General features: G+C 42.1%; 1 protein-coding gene across 3 annotated transcripts; it reads left to right on the top strand.

Moving 5' to 3' along the window:
* Positions 1 to 686: 686 nt before the first annotated feature.
* Positions 687 to 19,623, top strand: OPTN (optineurin). 3 transcript variants are annotated; one of them, XM_082043039.1, is made up of 14 exons: positions 687 to 828; positions 1,600 to 1,779; positions 3,587 to 3,789; positions 6,329 to 6,484; positions 7,823 to 7,899; positions 9,956 to 10,090; positions 11,211 to 11,295; positions 14,125 to 14,240; positions 14,914 to 15,063; positions 15,758 to 15,851; positions 16,498 to 16,656; positions 17,333 to 17,463; positions 18,418 to 18,497; positions 18,687 to 19,623. In XM_082043039.1, the coding sequence occupies exons 2-14, from the start codon at positions 1,614 to 1,616 to the stop codon at positions 18,806 to 18,808; spliced, it is 1,674 nt and encodes a 557-aa protein (XP_081899165.1). In that variant the 5' UTR covers positions 687 to 828; positions 1,600 to 1,613; the 3' UTR covers positions 18,809 to 19,623. The 3 variants fall into 3 exon arrangements, with proteins under 3 accessions (XP_081899165.1, XP_081899164.1, XP_081899163.1); XM_082043038.1 differs by lacking the exon at positions 687 to 828 and adding an exon at positions 995 to 1,294 and having other exon boundaries at positions 9,959 to 10,090; XM_082043037.1 differs by lacking the exon at positions 687 to 828 and adding an exon at positions 996 to 1,294.
* The last annotated feature ends 2,519 nt before the right edge of the window (positions 19,624 to 22,142 follow it).

The raw sequence follows: 22,142 nt of genomic DNA on the forward strand, positions 1-22,142 counted from the left end.
CCCAGATCAGGTTGCTCAGAGCCCCGTCCAGCCTGGCCTGGGATGTCTCCAGGGATGGTTCTTCCACCATCAATCTGGGCAACCTGGGCCAGTGTTTCACCACCCTCAGTGTAAAAAATTTCTTCCTTTTGTCTAGGCTGAATCTGCCCTCCTCTAGTTAAAAACCATCATCCCTTGTCCTGCCGTAACAGGCCCCACTAAAAAGTCTGTCCCCATTTTTCCTATTGGCCTATTTTAAGTACAGAAAGGCCACAATAAGGTCTCCATGGAGCCTTCTGTTCTCCAGCTGAGCACCCCAACTCTCTCAGCCTGTCCTCCCAGCAGAGCTGTTCCAGCCTCGGATCATTGCCGTGGCTCCTCTGGCCTCTCTCCTACAGGTCCACATAACCACCCCTCTTGGTGCTGCTCTCTGCTCCACCATATGCTCCAGTCTCTCCTTCTTCTCAAATTGGAATGAAACATTTTGCTTTTTGAAAGCTAAACGGATCCAGTGCAGATCCATCGTTTACCCCTGACAGGCCCTGTGCTCCCCACACGACCTTGCTTCCTCTTGGGGGATTTTACTTCAGTTCCCGCTCGGCTGGCCGGCCGGGAAGCGGCGGGAGTGTGAGGGAAGGCGGGCGCTGTGTGCCCGGGAGAGGGCGAGGGCAGCAGAGGGAGAACCAGCACCGGGAGTCCCGCAGCCCGGGCTGGCGGTGGGCGGGAAGGCCGGAGCTCGGGAAGTCCCCGCGGAGGAGGAGGAGGAGGAGGAGGAGGAGGCGGGGCGGCGGGGCCGGGCAGTCAGCTGAGCGGGGCCGCCGCCGCTGCCATGGGCGCTCCGTGAGGGGGGTGAGCGGGGAGGCGCTGGGCGGGGAGCGGCGGTGGCTGCCCCCGAAGGGAGCCTGGCGCGGGGGAGCGGCGGGCGGGGGCCGCTTTCGCTGCCGGGGCCGGGGGCGGGTTCGCCCGCTGGCTCGGCGGCTCCGGGCTGGGCCTGCGCCGGGGAAGGGCGAGCGGGAAACGCCGGTTTGCGGCGCCCGGAGGCCGCCCCCGGGAAGGGGTGGTGATGGCGGGGGACGGGGCGGCCGTGACTGGGCAGAGGCGGGTGCCTCAGCCCGTACCGCGCCAGGGTGCCGGTTCTGTGGTGGAGAAGGAAAGAAAAGGGACAAGAAAGCGAAAATGAAAGTTAAAAGTGGGCGGAAATGGGATCTCGGCGTGAAACGCAGCGTCAGGGGGCCGAGCGGGGCCTGTCCGGGCCGGGCGGTGTCCAAGCTGCCGAGCGCCCCAAATGCTGTCAGGCCGCGGGCGCCCAGGGCTGGTGAGGGAAAAACGGGAGAGTGGGTGAGACAGGGGCGGTGGTTGTTTCATCCCCAGAGAAAGGGGCTCCCCAGGAAGGGTTGGTTAGCCCGAGAGACGTCTCTGTTTCATGCAGTCCTGCCAGGGGTTAATGGGATATGGAGACTTAGAACACCCTGATGTAGCAGGGTCAGAGCGGTTGGAAGCTGCTTGTGTGTTATGATAAGACGCGCGGCTTGCTTGTCTGAATAAAACGAGGGTATGATTATGCTTTCTTTATAAACACTGGGAAAGAAATTGAGACTTTTCCCTTTGCAAACCGTGTAGTAGACACCTCAGAGATGTCCTGCAAGTTGAAGAGCCGTCCTGCTGAAAATGGAGAGCGTCCCAGGAGCAGAATGGAAAACGGAACAGACAGCATGGCTGCCCCCACCCTCAGTACCTACACCCCAGAAGAGATGGTACAACAGATGAAAGAACTGATCACTGAGAACAATGAGCTAAAAGGTGAACGTGTGTGTGAACTGATCTTGAAATGCAAAAGCCCCAAGCTGCTTCTGTGGAAATTTTTTTGTCCTATGAGTATTCAGTCCTCATTTGCCATTGCTGGATAACATTTTGTACCAGGGTACCATTTGCTGTATAAGTTACTCTGCAGGTGGCAAGGCCAGTTTGACAAGGCACATCGAACTGAATCAATATGGAAGATTAGTGGGAGAACAGCCCAATTTATAGGTGACTTATTTGCTCCAGAATTACACATACGAGTAGTATAGCGCTGCATATTTTAGCAGAGATAAGGTGAAAAATCTTGTAGTATGATACGCTTTTTGCTCATCAACCTCTAAGAGCTTTTTTGCTTTATATTTTGGGACTGGTGGGCAGCTCCACTACAGACAAAGTTTTGCCATAGCTGTATCAGGAGGTGTGGGTACCGCAGTGCCCAGAACAGTTTGGGTTGGGGTGCTGTCTGAAAGGGGCTGCAGAGGGGAATTGGAGCAGGTTGTCCTACAGTGTGTGTAGTAACAATTATGAACCTTTAGATGTGGCAACATGTTCTGTACTTCAAAAGGAAGTGGCTGCCTTGGCAGGGTCTGTCTGGGAGAGACCGATAGTTTTCCCTGAAAATGCATAGAGTTGAGCCTTTCAGGTGAAAGAGATTTGCTTCTGGATCCCAGGACTTTAGGTGTCGGATATGGTTTGTTGTTGTTGTTTTTTAAATGGATAGAGCAAAACTCAAGGGATTTGGGAATTTTTCTCTGTAAAAGACAAGGTTACCTCACTGTTTATATGGCAGCAGAGCATGAAGTCACACATCTTGTGTGCTGTGATTTTACACTAGTGTTTAAATTCCACTTGAATCATCTTTGGACCTTGTCCAAGTTCTCTGCCTTGGAGTCTCATGGATATCTGGCCAGAAAGTTGTTTCTAGAAGTGTCTCTGGTATTTTGCCAAAAGCTCTTATGTCACATAAGATAATGTTTTGTGACCATATTTATAGCTGCTGTATCTCATACCTTGCAGAATTGTTCTGCAGAGCTGCCTTTATTTACATAACCTGAAGGACTCGTTGGTGGTTTATAATATGACATCAGGACATAATGGAAGTTACAATTTATAAAAGATTTCCAAGCAACTGGCTTTGAGATTGCTGCTTTTAAAAGCAAGTCATTGACTCTTCCTAAAAATTTTGTAAGCATTTTGCAATAGTAAGGCTGACGTTGTTACATACTGACTTGGTTACATACATCTGGTTTCCCAGTCAGGGGAAACCGACTTTGCTAAAGTTGTCAGATACATTTCTTTCAACGCTTTCAGTCAAATCTTAACCAAATGTTCAAGTAGAGCATTGTTGGGTGTATTTGAGACTTTTGATTTGATAGATCAGTTTTCATGCAGTAATTTACCAGTCCAGCATGTCTGTTGTCCCTACCAAGTCTCAGTAGTTTCAGACTTCCAGTTCGGTAGTTTAATTTGGACTGATAACGTAAATAACACATGCAGCAAGGTACCAAGTACCTCTTGTGAACAAGACTTCTTGCTTGTACTTTTTGGTTTAGGAATAAGTCAAAAAGTGAGACACTGTGGGCATGTGATTTCAGTAGCAGATTTAATGCTATTTATTATAGTGCTAACAAGCTATAATAAGTTTAGTTTTGCTTTGGTATTTAAGATACTTGATGAGGAGGGTCACATTTTGTACCTAATTATTGCTAACGCGTTGAAGAATGCTGAGCTCAGTGTAGAGGAAATCCGCTGTTTTGTTGACAGGGTATTAATTTTAATCAATATCTTGTCTCTGGCTGTTATTTAGAAGCCATGAAGGTCCATAACCAAGCTATGAAGGATCGATATGAGGAACTTGCTGTCTGGCGAGAGAAGCAGAAAGAAGAAAGAGAATTTTATGAATCAAAGTTTAAGGAAGCTAAGCAGTGCTTGTTAGCCAAGTGCATTGAAAATGAACAGCTACAGCAACAACTTCAGAGGTTAAAGGAAAAAGAAGAAGGATCTGAAATGGTAAATAACGAATTGGTTGGATTGACATGATTTTAAATTGAAAGTCTGGAGTATTCATGTCCCTTCAGCACACTGCGAGGTTTGGAGATTTGTTAGCACTTTCATTCTCTAACAAGCAGTCTTGGCCTGACTTATTTTATAAAATTAGTCTTCTCAGAGTGTAGTAATAGAAAATTTTGCCACATCCAAGATAATTGACATTTTAAGTAACATTTACTTAATAATAATTAACATTATTGACATAAGAAATTAAGATTTCATGCTAACTTTCCATTCTTTATTTTGTTTAGTGTCGGGTATCTCTTGATAAACCTACCCTTTGCTTGTTAAATTATCTCTCATGATTATTTAATAGCTTTTGTATTTGTGTTTCCACTGAGAAATTGATATGTAAGCAAAAAAAAAAATACCTGCCATCTATTTTTATTCTATCATTCTCCTCTCATGAAAACTCTTTACTGAGGTCAGATTAGATCTGTACTTCTGCTGCCCCGTCTGAGTCTGACGGAGCTTCCTCCCTCTGTCTTACTTTTGGCTCCGTAACACATCATTTCTCCAGTTGCAGGCAATTGCTCAGTAGCCAGGCAACACTTTGCAGGTACTACTGAAGACATCTATGAACAAAGCCGATTAAAACGAAACCTGGTTTGTGTCTCACATGGTCATGCGAAGATGAGTTTAATTAGAACTTTCATGCAGAGCTGAACTGATGTGTCCTGGTATCTGGTACTTCCAGGAACCATGTGAGCTCTCTGTTGTGTGATGAGTGTATTAGCCTTTTTTCTCAGCAGAGACACTAGTAGACTCTCCTTTTCTCTCCAGACTGCCCATTTTATGGAACTCCATAAGAAAATTTGGAGTATATAAATCAAAATTGGCCAATGAGTTAATAAGTTAGAAGGGGGAAGAAAGTCATGTTTATATAGTATGATTATGTAAGTGTTACTTACACAATCTTTACTTTGCAGGCTAAAAGTTGTGTTTCAGGATTGTCAAGGAAATTCAGAATGTCATAAATCTGCAATAGTTTTTAAAGGGAAGTAGAGGATTTATTTTGCCTCTAACCTGTTTTGAAACTTCTTGTATTTTGAATACATGTTACTAACAGAGTGATCCAATCTGCTTGAGTAATCCAACATCCGGATAAGTAAAAATAAATCTCATTCCAAGAGCTTCATAGAGTAAGCACTGGTGCATCTGTGATTCTTTGCAGTGGTAACTGTAATTTAGATAGCAACATTGTCATTTCTACTCATGATTTTTGGGTTGACTGTCATTTAAGCCAAAATTACTTTCTCTCTTGAGTGCTTTAGTTCTACTTTTTTTTCTTTTTTTCCTTGGTTTAGAAAGAACATAGAAAAAATTTCCTCTAACAGAAAGACTAATTTAAAATTAATCTAATTTCTCTAATCTCGGTAGTTTACTATTAACTGAGATAGAGTGTAATCCATTGCTGCCGTCAAGTGACATCTCTGATTCACTCAAAGTAAATCAGAGATATATTGCGTTGCCTCCCTTAGTGATAAACCAGCACTCATAGGAGAGTTTCTCTCAAAACTCTGACTCTCTTAGCACACTAAAGCTGTCTCTTCCTCACTGGAGCTGACTCTAATTGCATCCTCTTACAGCCTAACCACAAAATCAGAGACTACAGCAAGTCAGGTGTGTAGGGTGGTACTGCAGGATGAGAGACATGGTCAGCATAGCAAGGGTTTGGAGATTTGGTATGAATGATAGATTAGAATGTAATTCAGACTCCAGGAATTGTCCAGAATGTACATTGATGGTATGTGGTGTAATAAAGGCATTACCAGAAGGTGGAAGGCTCAGATTACAAAATGAGGAAGAAATAAATTCACAGGGAAAGTTTCATTATGGGGAGAGGCATCTAAAGGAGAGAGAAAAAAACGAGCCTTCCTAGTTATGTGGAGACTTAAAAGAGGGTTTTGAGGATCCTGGGGAAAGGGAAGAGGCAGAAGATGAAGGAGAGATGAAGTTTGGGGAGAATCTTTGAAGGACAGAGGCTTTGTGGAAGGGAAGGGTTACAGGGAGATGTACATGGAAGTGGGGTACAGAGAAGCTGTTTGGTGGGGGAAGGCTGAAAGTGGGATATGCAGAAAAACCCTCTGCCCACTGGTCTTTTCTCCCTAGAATCTTAGGTAGATTTTGGAAAGGGAATAAGGGTGAAAAAAGACAACAATTCTGGACAATAATTCTGTAGGTTGGCTGAGACCTGATGTTGTAGTGAGAGACATAGATTCAGGCAAAGATTTACATCTTAATTATCTGCGCATTCAGAGAGCCAGGCCCATGTTTTCTGGAAGCACGATACTCATAGTTTGATTAACTTGGTTTCACAGTTTAGACTTCTTGCTCTCTAGTGGACCACAGCACAGTTTAGGGATCCGTACACTGGGTTTTTCCAAGCAAGCCTAAGCAAAGAAGAACGGGATGCCCGACATCGTTGTTATGTTCAGGCGCTTTGCTCCTTGGCTCTTTTCTCCTTTTAGTTGGCTAATGCAGGATTTGTTTATCCCAGGAGGGCTGCATGGCTCCCGAGAAGGAAGCGAGGCAGCTGAAATCCCAGGTGCAGCGGCTCCAGGCTGAGAAGGCAGATCTACTAGCCATCATTTCAGAACTGCAGGTCAAGCTGAACATCTCAGCAGAGGATTCCTTTGTGGAAATTGGGATGAACGTAAGTAAGGGGAATAAAAAGAACACAGTGATCTGCAGCAAGAAACTTTGGTTCCAGCTTTTTTTTTGCAGACCAAATTTTCTCCTTGTACGAGGCTAAATAATGAGGAAGTCAGGTGTGAGTGTAATTGGAGTGACCATGTTTACTTGATGACATTCTACAGTGAGTTATTTAGCACCCTGTGTTCCTTTAGTAGAAAGGGTGAATCTATGAAAATGAAACCTATGTCAGTGAACCTTCTTTATGCCTCTTTGAGAGGGAACAGCAAACTGCCAGCAACAGCGGTAACAGAAGATACAGGCACAGTGGATTTGGGAGAGGAGTTGCACAGTCTCTTAGATTACCTGACATGGAGCACTTGTGTGTTACAAGATTTAGTTGTAAAAGACTTTTATTTTTATCCTTCTATGCCCAAAGTAAATTAATTCCATAGGTCTCCTCAATCACATTTTTAAAAATATCCTCTGGAAAAAACAACATGGTCCAGCAGGTGACTTCAGACTAATTCAAAATGTTAAGAGTGGAGTCTTAGTTGGAATTCCTGGGAACATCAGTACCAGGTTTAGTTAAGGGGCAACACCTATGCATAAAAAGGGGGCATTTTGAGAATGGGGCTCACTTTCTACTGACAGCTATGTAGAGACACAGGCAAACAAAACTAAGTGCAAAGCTGTAGGGTGTTCCCTAGAGGCACAAAAATCTAATTTTTTCTGCTCTTTTTCTATCTGAAAAATCTTCACACGCAGAATGTGAAATATGAGAATAGAAGTCTCCGCTACCCCTATAACAGCATATCCCTCTCCAGAAAGTAAACGTACAACAACGAATTAAGATAATGTAATTAAAACTTACTTGGAGATGTTCAAGAAAACTTCAGACTGCAGGAAACCAACAAAGATTCTCTTTTGGGCTACAAAGATCAAGGAGTGAGTTTTGCTTTGGGAAAAAAAAAAAACAGTGATTCTCTTGGGTGGCAGAAGAGTGGTTTTTAGGTTTATATTTAAAGTCACCTGCAGTGATGTTGGCTGGTGCTGTGTGGTGCCCAGTCATCTTTATAGGGGAGAGAGGCCATGGAAGTTGCTGGTAAAAGAGGAAGGCCAAATGTCATTGTTGTTCCTTTTCTCTGATCAGTCCGGGAATGACGCAGGGAAAGGCATGTGAAGTATTTTAAGTTAAGAATTTCCAAACGTGAAACTGATCTGTAGCATTTTGTGTTTTCTTTATTTATTCTGCCATGATAGTAGTTTTCCCTATTTTTTTTCCTTCCTTAACTCAAGTAAATAAAACTGTGTCCTGCTTAGTTCAAATACCAAACTAATAGTGTTTTTTCTTTCCTAGGAAGGAGGTATAAACAGAACTCCAAAGGAAAATCAAGAGAATAGTGGTGAAATGACGAGTAACATTGCTGTCTACATGTACGTGATTGTGTGATGTGTGTGATTCAGGCTTTTGGCATGTGTTTTGTTTTCAACGTGAGTGAACTTTTTTTCTATGAGGAATGCACTAGAAAATCCTGGTTTTCTGTGTTGCAGTAGCTCTTCCATTCTACTATGTCAGAAAGACTCTCAGCTCTCTGACATTTTTCTTTCCAGTTTTCATTAGCTGACAAGAGTAGCCACTTTACCAAGCATTTATGCACATGCTGACTTCCCAACTTTTCAGGCTTTTAAGGGAGGCCAAACAGAAAATGAAAAGATAGAGGCTGCCGGACTCCCTTCATTGCAGTCATCAGACACCATCTAATAGAGTATCTGTCCTCTACCCAATTATAATGATGCTGGTAAAAATCTGAGGTCTTGTAACCTTTCAGATCTGGCCCTGTCTGTTCTGTTTGTGCGGGGCTGGTATAAAGTGTATCACAGTGGAGTACACAGACAGTGCAATGTCATAATCCTTATTTTTCCAGGCTTAAGATACCAGCATTCTGTTTAGGTTACTTCTCAAAATTTGATCTTTACGTCATCTCCAGGGCACAAGGGACTTTCTTGCCCCTAGCTGAACCTTTACTCCTTGTGGACATAGACAGCTGATACTACTAAACTTTCCATTTTGGATACTGCCCAATTTAGCAGCTAGATGGTTGTGGCTGAACTCTCTTTGTGGCTTTTTCTTTTGGAAGAAAAGGACATAGAAAGTGCTAAGGGCCAGAAAGTTGTGCTTCTTGTACAGGTTTCCCCTTAAACCCCTGTCACTCACTACGTCACAGTGTTTTAATGTAGTGCCATAGAAAACTTGTTCCTCAGCATGCAGTTAAGAAGTTGAAGGGGGGAAAAAAGTGGTTGTAGATGAAACACAGAGTTGCTGACCACAGACCATGCTGCAAGTATTCAACTTGTCATTAGTGGTGGCTCATGAGAACATTCTGATTAAAAGAAGACATTCTCTGTGGGACTTGCTTACCTTTTTATTAATATCTGGGCCATATCTACAAGAACAAGGGGTATATGTACCTCTTAAAATATTTTCTGTGTCACCACGTGTCTTTGTCCAGCATTGAAACTTTAGACTGGTGCTGTTAACAGATTCAGAGTAATGTGATCCACTCTGGACAGGTTATTTCTGTAAGAGTAGAACGGTGCACTAAAAATCCCCTGATAAAAGTTATTTACTTAAAATAACTTGGCTGAACACTGTCTTTAGGGTATTGAATTTTGCTCACCAAAGACTATGCACTCTCAGGAATGCATAGAAGACCATGCTTTACTTTCTGTTCTGAACTACAAAAGCAAAGTTTTAAACACATGCTGTTTTACAACAGAGCTTCTGAAATGTTCAGTGGGTGTAACGCACCCATCTTACCATATAGTGTGGGGATTTTGACTTTCTGTCTAGATGGACATAAAAATGGAGGGAATGGAATATGATATTTTATCACCAGGAAATTATCTTACCTTATTTTTCAGATAGTTTTGTGTTTATTCTTTTTATTCACCCCTACAGTAGCATAATGTGATTTTTGAAAAGAGCTACAGAGTATGAGGGAGGTGAAATATTGAAGAGATTTTTTTCTGAAAGGGAAATTTCTGATGACCATTTTTAGTGGAATGTGCCTCCTTTTCATGGAAAGGAATGAGACAGAGATAAGAAATGTTGCATGTTTCATTAGAAAAAAATGTTATTTTGGGAACAGACACCAGCACTTTGCAGAAGGGGTTGCAAAGTAGGTCAGAATAAACTCACTGGGTTTTATATTGTCTTGACTGCTTTTGTTTTCCTTATTTAAGCACTAAATTGTTCCCCCAGCTTGAAGGGGACTATCTGAGCACCACACTAAGCAGGGGCTGCATTTGCACACGCAGGGACTGTGGCCAGCAGCTTGTGGGCAGGTCATGGTTCTTGGAAATGAGCCCTTTGCTCAGAACATTGTTTTTCAGCACCATATGAAATTGTGGCCTCTCAGGCTGGGTCCCAGAACTAGGAATAAGTTCTAAAATTGTAGCTGTTGTTATTTACTTCTGGTTTGGTTTGAAGCAGGAACAAACCTGCAGATGAACCAAAGAATTTGGAGTCCGAGGAGCTAACTGTGAGCCAGCTGCTCTGCAGCCTTAGAAATGAAACTCAGAAGAGGGAAAAACTTGAGGAGGAGCTGCAGGATCACAAAGAAAGGTATGAAGTAGGGGCATTGTAGCATTTGGAGCTGTTTTCTTTCAGGGCTGCTGCAGTTACCAAGTCCATGACTGATCAGAGACAAGCTGAAATATCAGTGTGACCTGGATGGGGAATTGCACAAGCACTCCGTAGTAATAACTTATTTTTGTTGTAGTCCTTAATAGGGATAAACCACAGGTTCTCTTCCATGGGCAAAAGAGTTTCCATGTTTTGTTATTATTTTCTGTAGAACCACAGATCAAGACAAATTACCCATTTCCTCTTGGGTTCGAGCTTTCCCCAGGTTATGTCAGAATGATATGATGAGTAGTTGAGTATGTTCTCTCCACTCGCTCTTCCATAGTTATTTGTTTTTATATGAATCATCTGCGTGTGGGGCCTTAAGCAAATCACTAGGTATAAAACAGGGATTACAATCCTCTTTGTCATATTGGCAGGCTACATTTAGCAATGTATGAGCTAGAAAAGCTCCTTAGAAATGTCTAAAATAAATTTAATTCCAAATTTGTTTAAGAGAAAGTTTTTCCAGTGAGACCTTCCATCTTAGCTCAGTTATTTTGCTACAGATTGGAATGACTGTTCAGGCATGGAAAATTGCCTCAGCAATAGCTGTTGCAAATCCCCACTTCACAGAGTCAGAGTGAGACTTTCTGGACATTATCTGCTCTGAAAGGTTGGTCTCACAGTAATTGCTTCTACGTGATCTTCCTAGAAGAGGTAATGAGAAATAGCAAATGATTCTTAGAAATCTCAGCCTCTGAAAATATCAAAGGAAAACAGAGGCAATATTAATTACTGGATTCAGGGAACAGACTGACCTATTTCCAAAGAGTTAGCAGTTTTGGACCATAACAAAAATCGATCACTGTGGACTGAATATCACTGTCCTTCACCGCACCTGCAGACTTACACATCTCTTTTAATTACACATACATGCTGTATTCTTCAGGAACTCCCATGATTGTGTAGGCTTTCCGGCATCTCTGTGCTTTCAATTTTGCCTCTCGTTTGTGGCTCTGATGTTAGAAAGAGAGTGCATCATTTGCATTAAATCCTTGAATAGTCACAATTTAAATATATGCCAAATCCATTATTGTTGGATCCTTCTCTTTTCCAGACTGTCAAAGCTGGAGAAAGAAGTGAGCAAGTGCCTGGAGAGTGGGACACAAACTGAACAGAAGGAGGAGGAGAGTTCAGAGGCTGTAAGTATCTGTCCTTCTGAGCTGAGATTTAACAACGTACAGCTTACTTGTTGAGGCCAACAGCCTCATGGACACCTGCACTCAGGGAGCAAGGGGCAATTATCCTGCACAGGGTATGGAAGTGAATTTTCAACTCTCCAATCCATATCTTAGAGGTGGTTCCAAATTATACCAGCCACCAAAAAGGGGCTAAGAATTAAGGAAGCATGGCATAACTGCAGGTATGCCTCATGGCTCTGGCCATGCCTGCTAAACTGAGATAGATGCAGTCATTTCTAGCTCCAGAAATTCTTCTGGACTGGGTGAATTTTCTCACTGCTGGCTCAGTCAGCTTTTGGATCAGAACCCAATGACAATGTACTGTCAAGCAGACTTCAAATGTGGAGCTCAGGTGGCACCTGGTTTGTTTTTTTCATCATGTTTTTGGTGAGATGTATTACAGTGGTGGGACATAACTATCTTGCGCTGAGACACAGTTCCAGGCAAACTCAGTCCTGTTGTTTTCAATGAAGATTTTGAATGGGTGTTGAGGTTGGGATTCCGCTCCTGAGTCAGACACCTAAATTTTTGTGCCTCCTGCTGTAGGTGCCTCAGTTTGAGGAAAGCACTTAAGCTCCCAGAGCAGCAGAGATCCATTCAGGGTCAGTGCAATTGCATAATGCAGGCAGATAAGAAAGCCTGTATATGGGGCACTGTGGGTTATCTGAGTTGCTGTGTAGGGTCTGCAAATAAGCTATGGGATCTGCTGGACACACGTGCCCTTCTGAAGGCCAGGACAAGTATTTTAGGGCAGCGCTGGCTTAAACAAGACCAGTTTGTGGGCAGGCCAAGAGATGTCCTTTCTAAGGAAAGTAGATGATGTCTCAGTTCATTCTTTCCAATACTTTTATCTCAACTTTCCCTGAGTTACAGCTTGAGCCAGATACTCCTCATCTACGTACTGGTATTGAGGTCAGCATGGTTCCGTGCTTGTGATGGTGGTTTTTTCCATTTATGTGCTGTTTGGTTTCTTCAGAGGGCTTTTGTCAGCGGAGCTCTTGTTATGTCCCTCTCTTGTAAAATATAGATGTTTAATGAAATAATGTAGGGGTGCAGTGTGGACCATTTGAGGGCTCTGCATTTGAAGACATCCTGGGAGAGATGAAAAAGTTTTTCAAACTTGCTTTGGCTCTGGAGAGTGAGGAGCAGTTGGAGGAGAAGAGGCTTGAGCACAGCTACTGCCAAACAGCATCTGGACACCAACTCCAGCCAGGTCTCCTGAGACAAGTCATCTTAAAGCTCCACTGCAGTTCTGCTCTGTCTTCCCTGGGAGGCTGCGTGTGAGCTTGACAGAAGCAGAGATCTAAGAGGCTGTGATTTAGCTCTTACTCCTTTCCTGAACAGGCTAAGAAATGAGTGTTGGGGAGAGACAATCCATACTGTGTGATGAGATTTTTTGAGTCAGGATAGCCTTTTCTAGCAGTGAGGCTGCCAGACTTGCTTTCCAGAAGCATGGATTGATTGTGTTCCAGGTAAGTAAAAATATCTTGAATTTTGATGGCTCCCACCAGGGACCAGGAATTCACAGTCCGACTTTATTAGAAGTCAGACTCTTGCCAGTGTTATATGGTTTAATTTGTTGACACGTTTTCTGTTAAGGCAATTGTTACTGATGTCTAGTTTTTTCAAAATTGAAATGCCATCACCTTAGAAAAATCAGTTATTTCATCTGTGAGTGTGATTGCATTAGTTGGATTACTGCATAAAGTAATTTTGTGGCTTGTTTTTCAGCTATAATGGTAGACGAATGGTCGCTTTTTGCTTCTGAGATAGAAAAAGCATAGTGCTTTGTGAGTGTTCACAGCATTATGTTCAGTCCCTTTTGCTTGGTATGACTGGTGAAGGATATTAGTTTGGTCAGTTTGTGGAGGGTGTCCTCAGCATCTGTCAGTCAACAATTTTGTCCTGTCTGCCTCTCAGTTACACTGGCTGCATTCCACACTTCTGCACTGAGATGACAGCTGAAGTGTTTGCAAGTCATCATGGATGAACAACTTTGATTGCTTCAGTTTCCTGGGGAAATGGTGGAGTGTCCCTGTCAGAAACTGGAGCTCTTCTTCACAGAAAAAGGACAGCAGCATGCTCTGTTTACACCTGATATCTTTTTAGCCACAGCCACCCAGCTCATTACCAAGCTGGACTGGAGACTTTCTGTGCATTTAATAAGACATTTTCACTGGAAATCACAGTACTAAGGAGAGCTAAACTGATACTAGTGTGATGATGAGATTCAGATGTTTTCTTGGGAAAGCTCCAGGATGCACCTCCAGAGACTACAAACCAGCAGGAGTCAAAGATTTCATGCCTTCTGGAATGTGGATATATATTTTAAGAACTGAAACTGAGGTGTCCTTTGTGTCTTGGGCTAGAGGAGAACCCAGCCGTTGTTTCTTTCCTGCTTCTTTTTCAGCTGTCTTTAGGATCCTTCAGTGATCTTCCTGTGGTCCGAAGGCCAAATGAAAGGGCCAGAAATTCACAACAAAACTGATTACAGTTTTACTAGAAACCGTTTTCTTGGTTTACAAAGTTGATTCATGAATGCATGGTAATGGAGTTACCATTTTATGAGAGAGTTAAGACAAAAAGAGGTTCTGCTGTATTTAGCAATAATTGGTAATTGTGAAGCCTCATGGATGGAGCCTTATTCCTGAGCATAGAGTGTAGCGGTGCTTACTGACCGATGCTGTTTTCTCTAGAGGAAGAATGACACTTCCTGCTGACATCTCTTAGCCTGCAACTTTGCTATCTTGAATTGTCCAAATGTAATTTTCCTTATTTTGTCTCTAAAAGGTTGGCAGTGAAGTAGAAGCCCTGAATTTGCAAGTTTGTGCTCTGTTTAAAGAGCTTCAGGAAGCCCATGAGAAGTTAAAAGAAGCAGAATTGATTCAGAAGAAACTTCAAGAAAAGTAAGGTTCAGAAGAACAAAAGTTCTACCGTGACTCCCAGTATATATTTCTGTGACAAATCCCACTTTGGGAAATTCACCAGCTCTACAAATATCAGCTTGAGTATCTGTTACATAGAAATTCTGTAAAAGGTTGCTCCTTTTTGTAAGTGAAGATGAAAGTACAGAAATGCAGTAATTGTGAGAAAATCTGAGCTGCCAACCTAGTTCTACAAATAGAACCCCAGTGCCTTGAATTTTAAGATTTGGTTTTTTAACCCTTCCTGATGTAAAGGCAAATCTTTCCTGTTTTCTGCTTCACGTAATCAATCCCTGTTCTAGTATTAGGGAAGAAGCTAAGGGACCTGGTTATGACCCTTTTCACATGAACTGTCTGTGCTTTTGAAGACCAATTGTGTCGGTAATAAAAAGTGGTTACAAGACCCTCACTTTAGTTGCTTAGTTTTCTGTCAAATTCCAGTTGAGATTCATCATGGTAAGACCGTAAGTGTTGATTTCAGTAGCTTTGTTTTCTGATAGTCGCATGTAGATTAATTTTTGTCCTTCCTTGTTCTTCATCAAAACAAGCCTTTAAAGTGAACAGCACAAATATTCTTTTTGTAATTTGCCTAGTGTGACAAATCCATCAGGAAAAGGTGAACAGGAGAGATGAACTTTTTTACTTGTTCTGTCAGGTGCCAAGTAATGGAAAAGAAAAGCTTGGCTGCTGCATCAGAGTTGGAAGAGAAGCAGCAGCTAATACACAGCATCAAGAAGCTGGAGCTTCAGGTGGAGAGCGTGCAGGCAGAGGTCAAGCTGGAACAAACCAAGACACAGGAAGAAAAGTGAGTATTATTTGATTTTATATTATATTTTGGTGACGTGTTGTCAATGAGGAAGGGAAATCCAAGAGAACTTGGCCAAAGGGGAACCGAATCTGAAATCAGGTGGTGGCAATGATGGGAAGGTGACATAAATGGGGAGGGCTGTGGTCCCTACAATACATTTGCAACTCGGAGAGGTAAGTATGCAGTGAAGCTGAAGTAAAGAGACACTGTTTGCTCTGTCTCCTTGCTCCCTGTCATGTACAATCCATGTGAGGAGTGTGAAAATGTCAGTCCAAGCTGTACAGAAAGGCTGAACTGCCTGAAAGGCCTGTCTTCAGCTGCTGGAGAAGCTGCTTATTATCTTATCACTTGAAGTCTCTGAATCAAGACTTGGATATCTTCCTAAGAGAGGTGTTACATTTTGAACAGAATTTGTGAGCTTGATATAAAAATATTGGGTGATGGATTCTTCAGTCTGAAACGCAGACGATCAGTGAGGACATTCGTTTGGACTCAGTCCATGGGTAGTGCAGCACACAGCTCGTGGGAAGGGAAATGTTGAGACACGAAGCATTATCTTATAAGAAATACAAAATCATGGGCAAGGAGCTGGTGGTGGTTGTTTTTGTTTTTTTTCTAAATTCTGACAGATTATTGAGATATCAAATAATCAAGTGTTTCAAACTTTCACCTCTTTTCTTGTCATAAACAGGGCAAGATATAGTAGCTTGCAGGATGCATATGGCAAACTCCTTCCTCAGCTCACTGAGGCAATGAAAACAATCAATGAAATGAAACTCAAAGAGGTAAACTGATCACAAGAGGAAATCATAATTAATTAGGGGGGAGTGGGAAGGGAAGGGAAGGGAACGAAGAATGTACCTAGGAACAAATTTAGGCAGGAAACAACTGTCATCCCTTCCACATAATATAGAATGCAACGTAGCAGCATTGCTCTGATAAACATAGGTCCTGTGCTGTCAGTTATAGAAAACTTGATCCACACATCAGTACTTTCATGGTGTTTTCTAGATAAGATCTAATCTGCAGTGCAGTATGGAGTCCAGTCCTTAGAGATCAGTGGTATGCAGCATACTTAGTAAATATGGGAGGGCAGACCTCTAAACATTTTTGTAATCTTAAATAGAATGTCTGTCAGAGTCCTGCTCATAACTGAGGCTGCATAGAAGTGCCAGATTCTTCTGTATTATTCTGGAAAATGGGAGAACATCTTTTGCACAGTCCGTTAGGAAGTTCTTTTTTAACTTAATACAGTGTAGTTCAAAAGTAACCTTTAAATTAAAATATCAGTCACCACTGCTGTCTTAGTCCAAGTCCCTTTGATGACCAAAATTGGAAGCTTTTCCAAGGGTGGGAGGAGCAAAAATAAACTTTCACTTCAAGCAGTGTTGTATTCTGAGTTCATCTCATAATCATAGTTCTTCCTTGCAGCTGGACAAAGTGGATAAAGCTGTGGTGGAACAACTGAATGCCAAGGTGGAGTTGGCAGAACAAGCCCTTGCTGCAAAGCAACTTCAGATAGATGAAATGAAGCAGCTCATTGTTAAACAAGAGGAGGACCTTGAGACCATGGCTGTGCTCCGTGCTCAGGTACCGGCTCTTCAGAAGTTGCCTTGTTCCCCCAGCCAATGTTCAGAAACCAGAAGGAGCTGTTTAACAGTTCACTCTGGAATACTGAATACATTTCCTCAATTCCAAAGCACAATTCCCTCACTCAGCCTTGCAGATCCCTGCAGAGCCTTTACCACCATATCCTATGGTTCTGTAGGAGGAGCTGTTTATGCTGGAGTCTGGCACAATCAACAAAAGCTGGGAATAGACATGTTTATGTATTTAAAACCACTGCCTTAAGAATCACTGCATATGTTTTGGAATGATTTTACTCAAACCAGTATATATAAACAGTGTCTACAAAGGCACAGAACTGGCATCTTGGCCTTATTCCACCGTCTGTGCCACAGATTTGTCCATGTCATCGGTCAAGTCACCTCACTGCTTGTTTATGCCTCATTTCTGCCTCTGCACAGCAGAGCGCGGTAGCACTGTCCCAGATAAGACACTTGAAGGATCTCTTACAGAATCCAGAAACTACTGTGTTTTCTTCACCTTTTAAGTAGTGCAGGTCTTTGCTTTGCAGCGTGTAGGTGCTGTAGGAGTGTTCAGGGTACATGCAGGCTATGACACAGACTTGCTATTTTGGCATAATATATGATTATGGATCAGTCTAAATTACAAATTCTCGGCATGATTTCATTTCTCCAATCAGATGGAGGTTTATTGTTCTGACTTCCATGCTGAGAGGGCAGCAAGAGAGAAGATCCATGAGGAGAAGGAGCAGTTGGCTGTCCAGCTGGCATACCTGCTAAAAGAGCAGCAAAACCTTGAAGATATTGGCCGGTGAGAACAGACTTTGGCTGATCTACCTTTGAACTGTCTTGTTACCCCATGTGCTGAAGCTGACTAGCATTGTCCTTCTAGCAGGACAGTGCAAACAACTTTGCAGACACTTATTTCTTGGTTAATTTGAATTTTAAAAGAGGAAAAAAAAAAAAAAAAGAAATTACTGACTTCTCATTTTAATTTTGTGATAGAATCTCTGTAAGGTGTGTTAGTTCTTACTTGGGTGCCTTCGCAAGTTTTCACTTCAGATGATTCATACTTGGTAAATTCTCCATGCTGATTCATTTGAGTTTCTTTGGGTTCTGGCCTTAATTTTAGCTGTGAATCTGCAGCTTAATTTGCTGCGTGTGTGCCAGGGATATTTGCTGCTTCTCCAGGTGGCAGGGGTGACTCTCCATAGTTTCAAGTACTGTGATACCCTGAAATTGCACCATTTTAGTACTCTTAGCTGTAAAAGATAAAAAAGAAATAATAGCCATGTGTCTTCTGGTTGTCTTTTGGAAGCCATGGGTATGAATGCCCAAAATTTGAAGTTACATTTCACATTAACTGTGCACTGAACCCTTTTTCTGCTATAACTTGCTTCTCTACTTTGATCACATCTGCAGTTTGCTCTGAATAGCTACAAGTCCTTGGAGTTTTCCAGAGGACTGTGCCCCAGGTCCCTCAGCGTGTACCTGCCCAAATCCTGCCGTTGTCAATTGTGTGACCCTGATTTCAGCAGGACCCTGCCACAATCTCACACAGCAGCAGCGTTTCTAGGCCCTGTTCCTGAACAGCAATTCCAAACTAAATGTGTGACCAGTTGACATGATTGACTTGCGAATCCTTTGATTTATTCTGAAACTTCTTACATTTTCTGGAGACAAAGGGAAGATAACCTTTTGCTCGGTCAATTTTCAGAGCCCTTGACTGATTTTATATTATTATTATTATTATTATTATTCTCAGAAACACTTTGGCAGAGATGCAGAATCGCCACGGAGCCAGGGCACCGGATCGGGAACACTCACCTCGCCTTGTCCAAAGAGGTACTGCGAGCTCACAGGGCTGGGCCCTGCTGTGTTCAGTTTAACACATAACAATAGCGGAGCTCCCCAGCTCCCCTATTCTGGATTCTCTGGCTGTTAGGAGAAAACAGCCAATCCTCTTTCCTCCACAAAAAAAAAAAGTGAAAAAATCAAGTAATATAACAGGTAATTTATCTCCTCTGCTTGCAGGAACTGGTAGTCAAGACTGGCCAGAGCAGCAGAATATCTCAATGTATTCATGTCCCAAATGTGAAGAAATTCTACCCGATTTGGACACGCTGCAGATTCACGTTATGGACTGCATTAACTGAGTGATGCCCTCCAATTCTTCATCTTCTGGAATTTCACCTGCCGAACACATTCGGTTTCTTCCCGCCCAAATCCAATGAAGGAGGTTTTCAGGCTTTTTCTCATTAATTCAGTGGCAAAAGGGTAGAACTCCTATCCTGTCTTGTATTCGCTAATCTTGTTTTAATCTGCTTTAGAAAAATAATTTTTATAAGTTAACAAGATGGATGCATTAAAGAACTCCTGGTGTGTCTGCTGCTATGAGATCTTTAAGGAACATCTCCCGATGTGTTATGGCTGGCCCGCAGAACAGGGCTGAATCACTGAAGTCAGAAGGGATATATGGGATATATGGTGATAATTAAAGTACTGTGAGCCTGTATATACTTCGTCCACCATATACGATACATCACAAAATTAATAGATTAAAAAAGCTATTTGAGAAGCTTTCAGCAAAATGGAGTAGTGCTGTATTCATCGAGCATTTAAATGAACCTGCTCTTTCTCCAGATGGCAGTTTTATTGCTGCCCTTGTGACCACGCTAATCTGATGTTAAAGTTTTGATGGCTTATGTAACTTCTTGCTTTAGCCAGATGTGGATGAGGTTTAAAACAGATCATTTAGGTCTGATAGATGTAGCTCCTGGTGTACCCAAGTCACTTGGTTTTATAGAATTTGTTCATTTTTAAGGTGTTGTCGTGATTATTCTTTATTATAATAATTTGAACCTGTACAGTATTGTGCCAGAAAGCGCTGAGATGGATGTAACCTAATTTAAAGAGGAGTATATAATGGATTTTCACATCTCAAAATAAATCTATTACAAATACAAATTTATCTATGCCTGTGAATACTTTGGAGGCTGAAAGGGGATTGAAAATACCTGTGGCTGAAAAGCTCATGTAGAAAGAACTGTTCTTGCCCTCTGTGGTGTTTTTATTTCAACAGAAAAAAAAAAAAAAACCACAGTTCTTAAATTGCCACTGCATAGGGGAGGAAAACACAGAACTTATCAAAATACAAACCAGCATAAACGGTGGGAAACAAATCAAGCAAATTGATGGGATCCATGGAAATGAGGAGTTTTATCTCTTTTGCAAAGAGTTAACATTTGCACTATTGGAAACCACAGGGAAGGGAATGAAGAGGTGCATGAAAACCTTCAGCCAAAATGGTGTCTCCTTACAGTGTCGTCTTCCTGCTGAAGAAAATAAAATGTTGGTTGCTTTGGCTCTGCCGAGTTGCAAAGAAACCTCCAAGTAGTTTTGGACAGTTCTGCCAACCTTGATGTAAGGAAAGAGTCTTGTTTTTTTCCTTCACTGTTCAAAACTGACTTTCTGGAAGCAAAGATGCCAGGACTCAATAGAATCCAGTAGTTAAATCTGTGCCATCTAGTTCTGCGGTCGGTCTGTCAGGCTCCCCGAGGACCACCAGAAAGGTTCATTTGTGTCCAGTCCGCTTCATCCCAATTGCCAGAAGTGTGAGCAGGGTGGAATGATCACACAACCTGAATGTGGAAGTTCAACATTTTAGTATCACTTTAGTGCTTCTTCGCTCATCCTTCCACTTTGAAGTTCACATTATAATAAGCATGAAGGTCTCCTGATTTCATATTACAGCGCGCTGGTCTCTAAGGTGTTGGGTTACCAGAGTTAGGAAGCCCAAAACCTCCTTCATATATAGTCAGTGTAATGTATAGAAATACTCAGACCTCTTGAAGATAAAATGGAAGAGAAACTACATTTATAACTAAAGCACGTGTGCTAGAGCAGATTTATGTAAAGGGCAAAACTATAACAAAATGCAATTGTAATGAGTTTTTGTTTGTCCATTTGTAGTGGTTTTAGCAAAAAAGGGTGCCCTGATCCCAAAACCTTACCCTAACCATGAGGTGTGCTTATCTGGGGGACCTGTCAGTTAAAAAGTTGTTTGGAATTAAGTGAGCAGGATTTTGTGTCTCTGGATTTTAGGCAACTGCATGTTCCTAATGTAGAAAGAAATGAGCAGAATGGAAAAGGTGAGGGAAATGTCTTTTGTGAAGAGGGTCACCTAAAAACCCCCTGAAGGACTGTGTGGACCATAAGCTTCCTAAAGAATTAGTGTGAGTCAGAGTGATTGACTTAACGTATCCAGTTTCATTAGATGGTGCCACAGTCACTATAAACTGCTACTTTGCGCAGTCAGGTCAAGATACTCATTTTTCAGCATTAATCTAATCAAAGGGATGTAGGATGCCACAACTAGATGGGCAGAGTTACAGCAGATATCTTGTATTTGGATGTGACAATTCTCCTGTCAGCCTATGTCCATAAATAAGTGCTCCTCTAAATTGTCCTATGGACAAGGATCCAAGTCACGAGGAGAAAACACACTGAGCAGATCAATAGTGGAATTAGAAATAAAAAGTTTAGTCACTCAGTATTTTGCTTCAAACCTCAAACAGAAACTATTATAGAGCTGATTAATTAAAACACAGGCCTCAATAGCATAAGATTTATGTTTCACTTGAAGCAGATGAATATTCTTAAAATACACACAAGAAAAATACCTGCAGATGTTTCCTGGGCCAAAGAAAAGATTCTTGCACGTCGTGCTGTCAGTGAACTTTCAGCTACTGATAAGAGGAGCAACAATCCCTTTTTTGCCCTTATAATTAAAGTGAGAAGTCGCTTTCATTTTGCTGGTTGTTACCGTTGTTCTAATTATCCCTTGTAGACTCTGGATTCTACTTTTTTTGTTACCTGTAACTCATCTTCTCACCCAGCTTCATCCATAGCTTCAGGTACTGCGAGAGCTGACTGACATCTGCTGTGAAGAGGTGTTCCTGGGCTTGGCTGCAACCTTCTTCATCAATTACAAGTACTCCCAGCAGACACAATCTCTTACCAGCTTTTAGGTGGTTCCTTGAGACAACAGGATTTATGGGCTTTTTTTTCCCTGAATCCAATTTTATTACAGGAGCTTTGTGATAGTTATGGATTCCGCAGTGATCAAAATCTGATGGAAATGCTACTAGGCCAAAATCAAGCTAATAGAATGGTAATAGAGCTGATTTCATCTCAGGAGCATTAACCTTAATGAAAACACGGAAAATCAATGTGAAACGCCAACAGAGGAATTACTTATGCATCCATCAAGTCAAAATTAATGATTTTAAGAGGCTTCAGAAAGAGAAAGGCCCTAACACAGCATACAATTGATGCAATGGGGAAATGACTAGAGCAATAAGCTGGTACATATTCAGAAATATTTTTCACAGAATCATCGCTGCTTGTACTGAAGAAATACTGAACCGGACCACAAAATCCTGTCAAGTACACAGGACAGTCCCCTTGCTACAAGCCCTTGAGGTGCTG

Source organism: Streptopelia decaocto (assembly GCF_964273445.1).
Source record: "Streptopelia decaocto genome assembly, chromosome: 1".
In the NCBI taxonomy this organism is placed as follows: Eukaryota; Metazoa; Chordata; class Aves; order Columbiformes; family Columbidae; genus Streptopelia; species Streptopelia decaocto.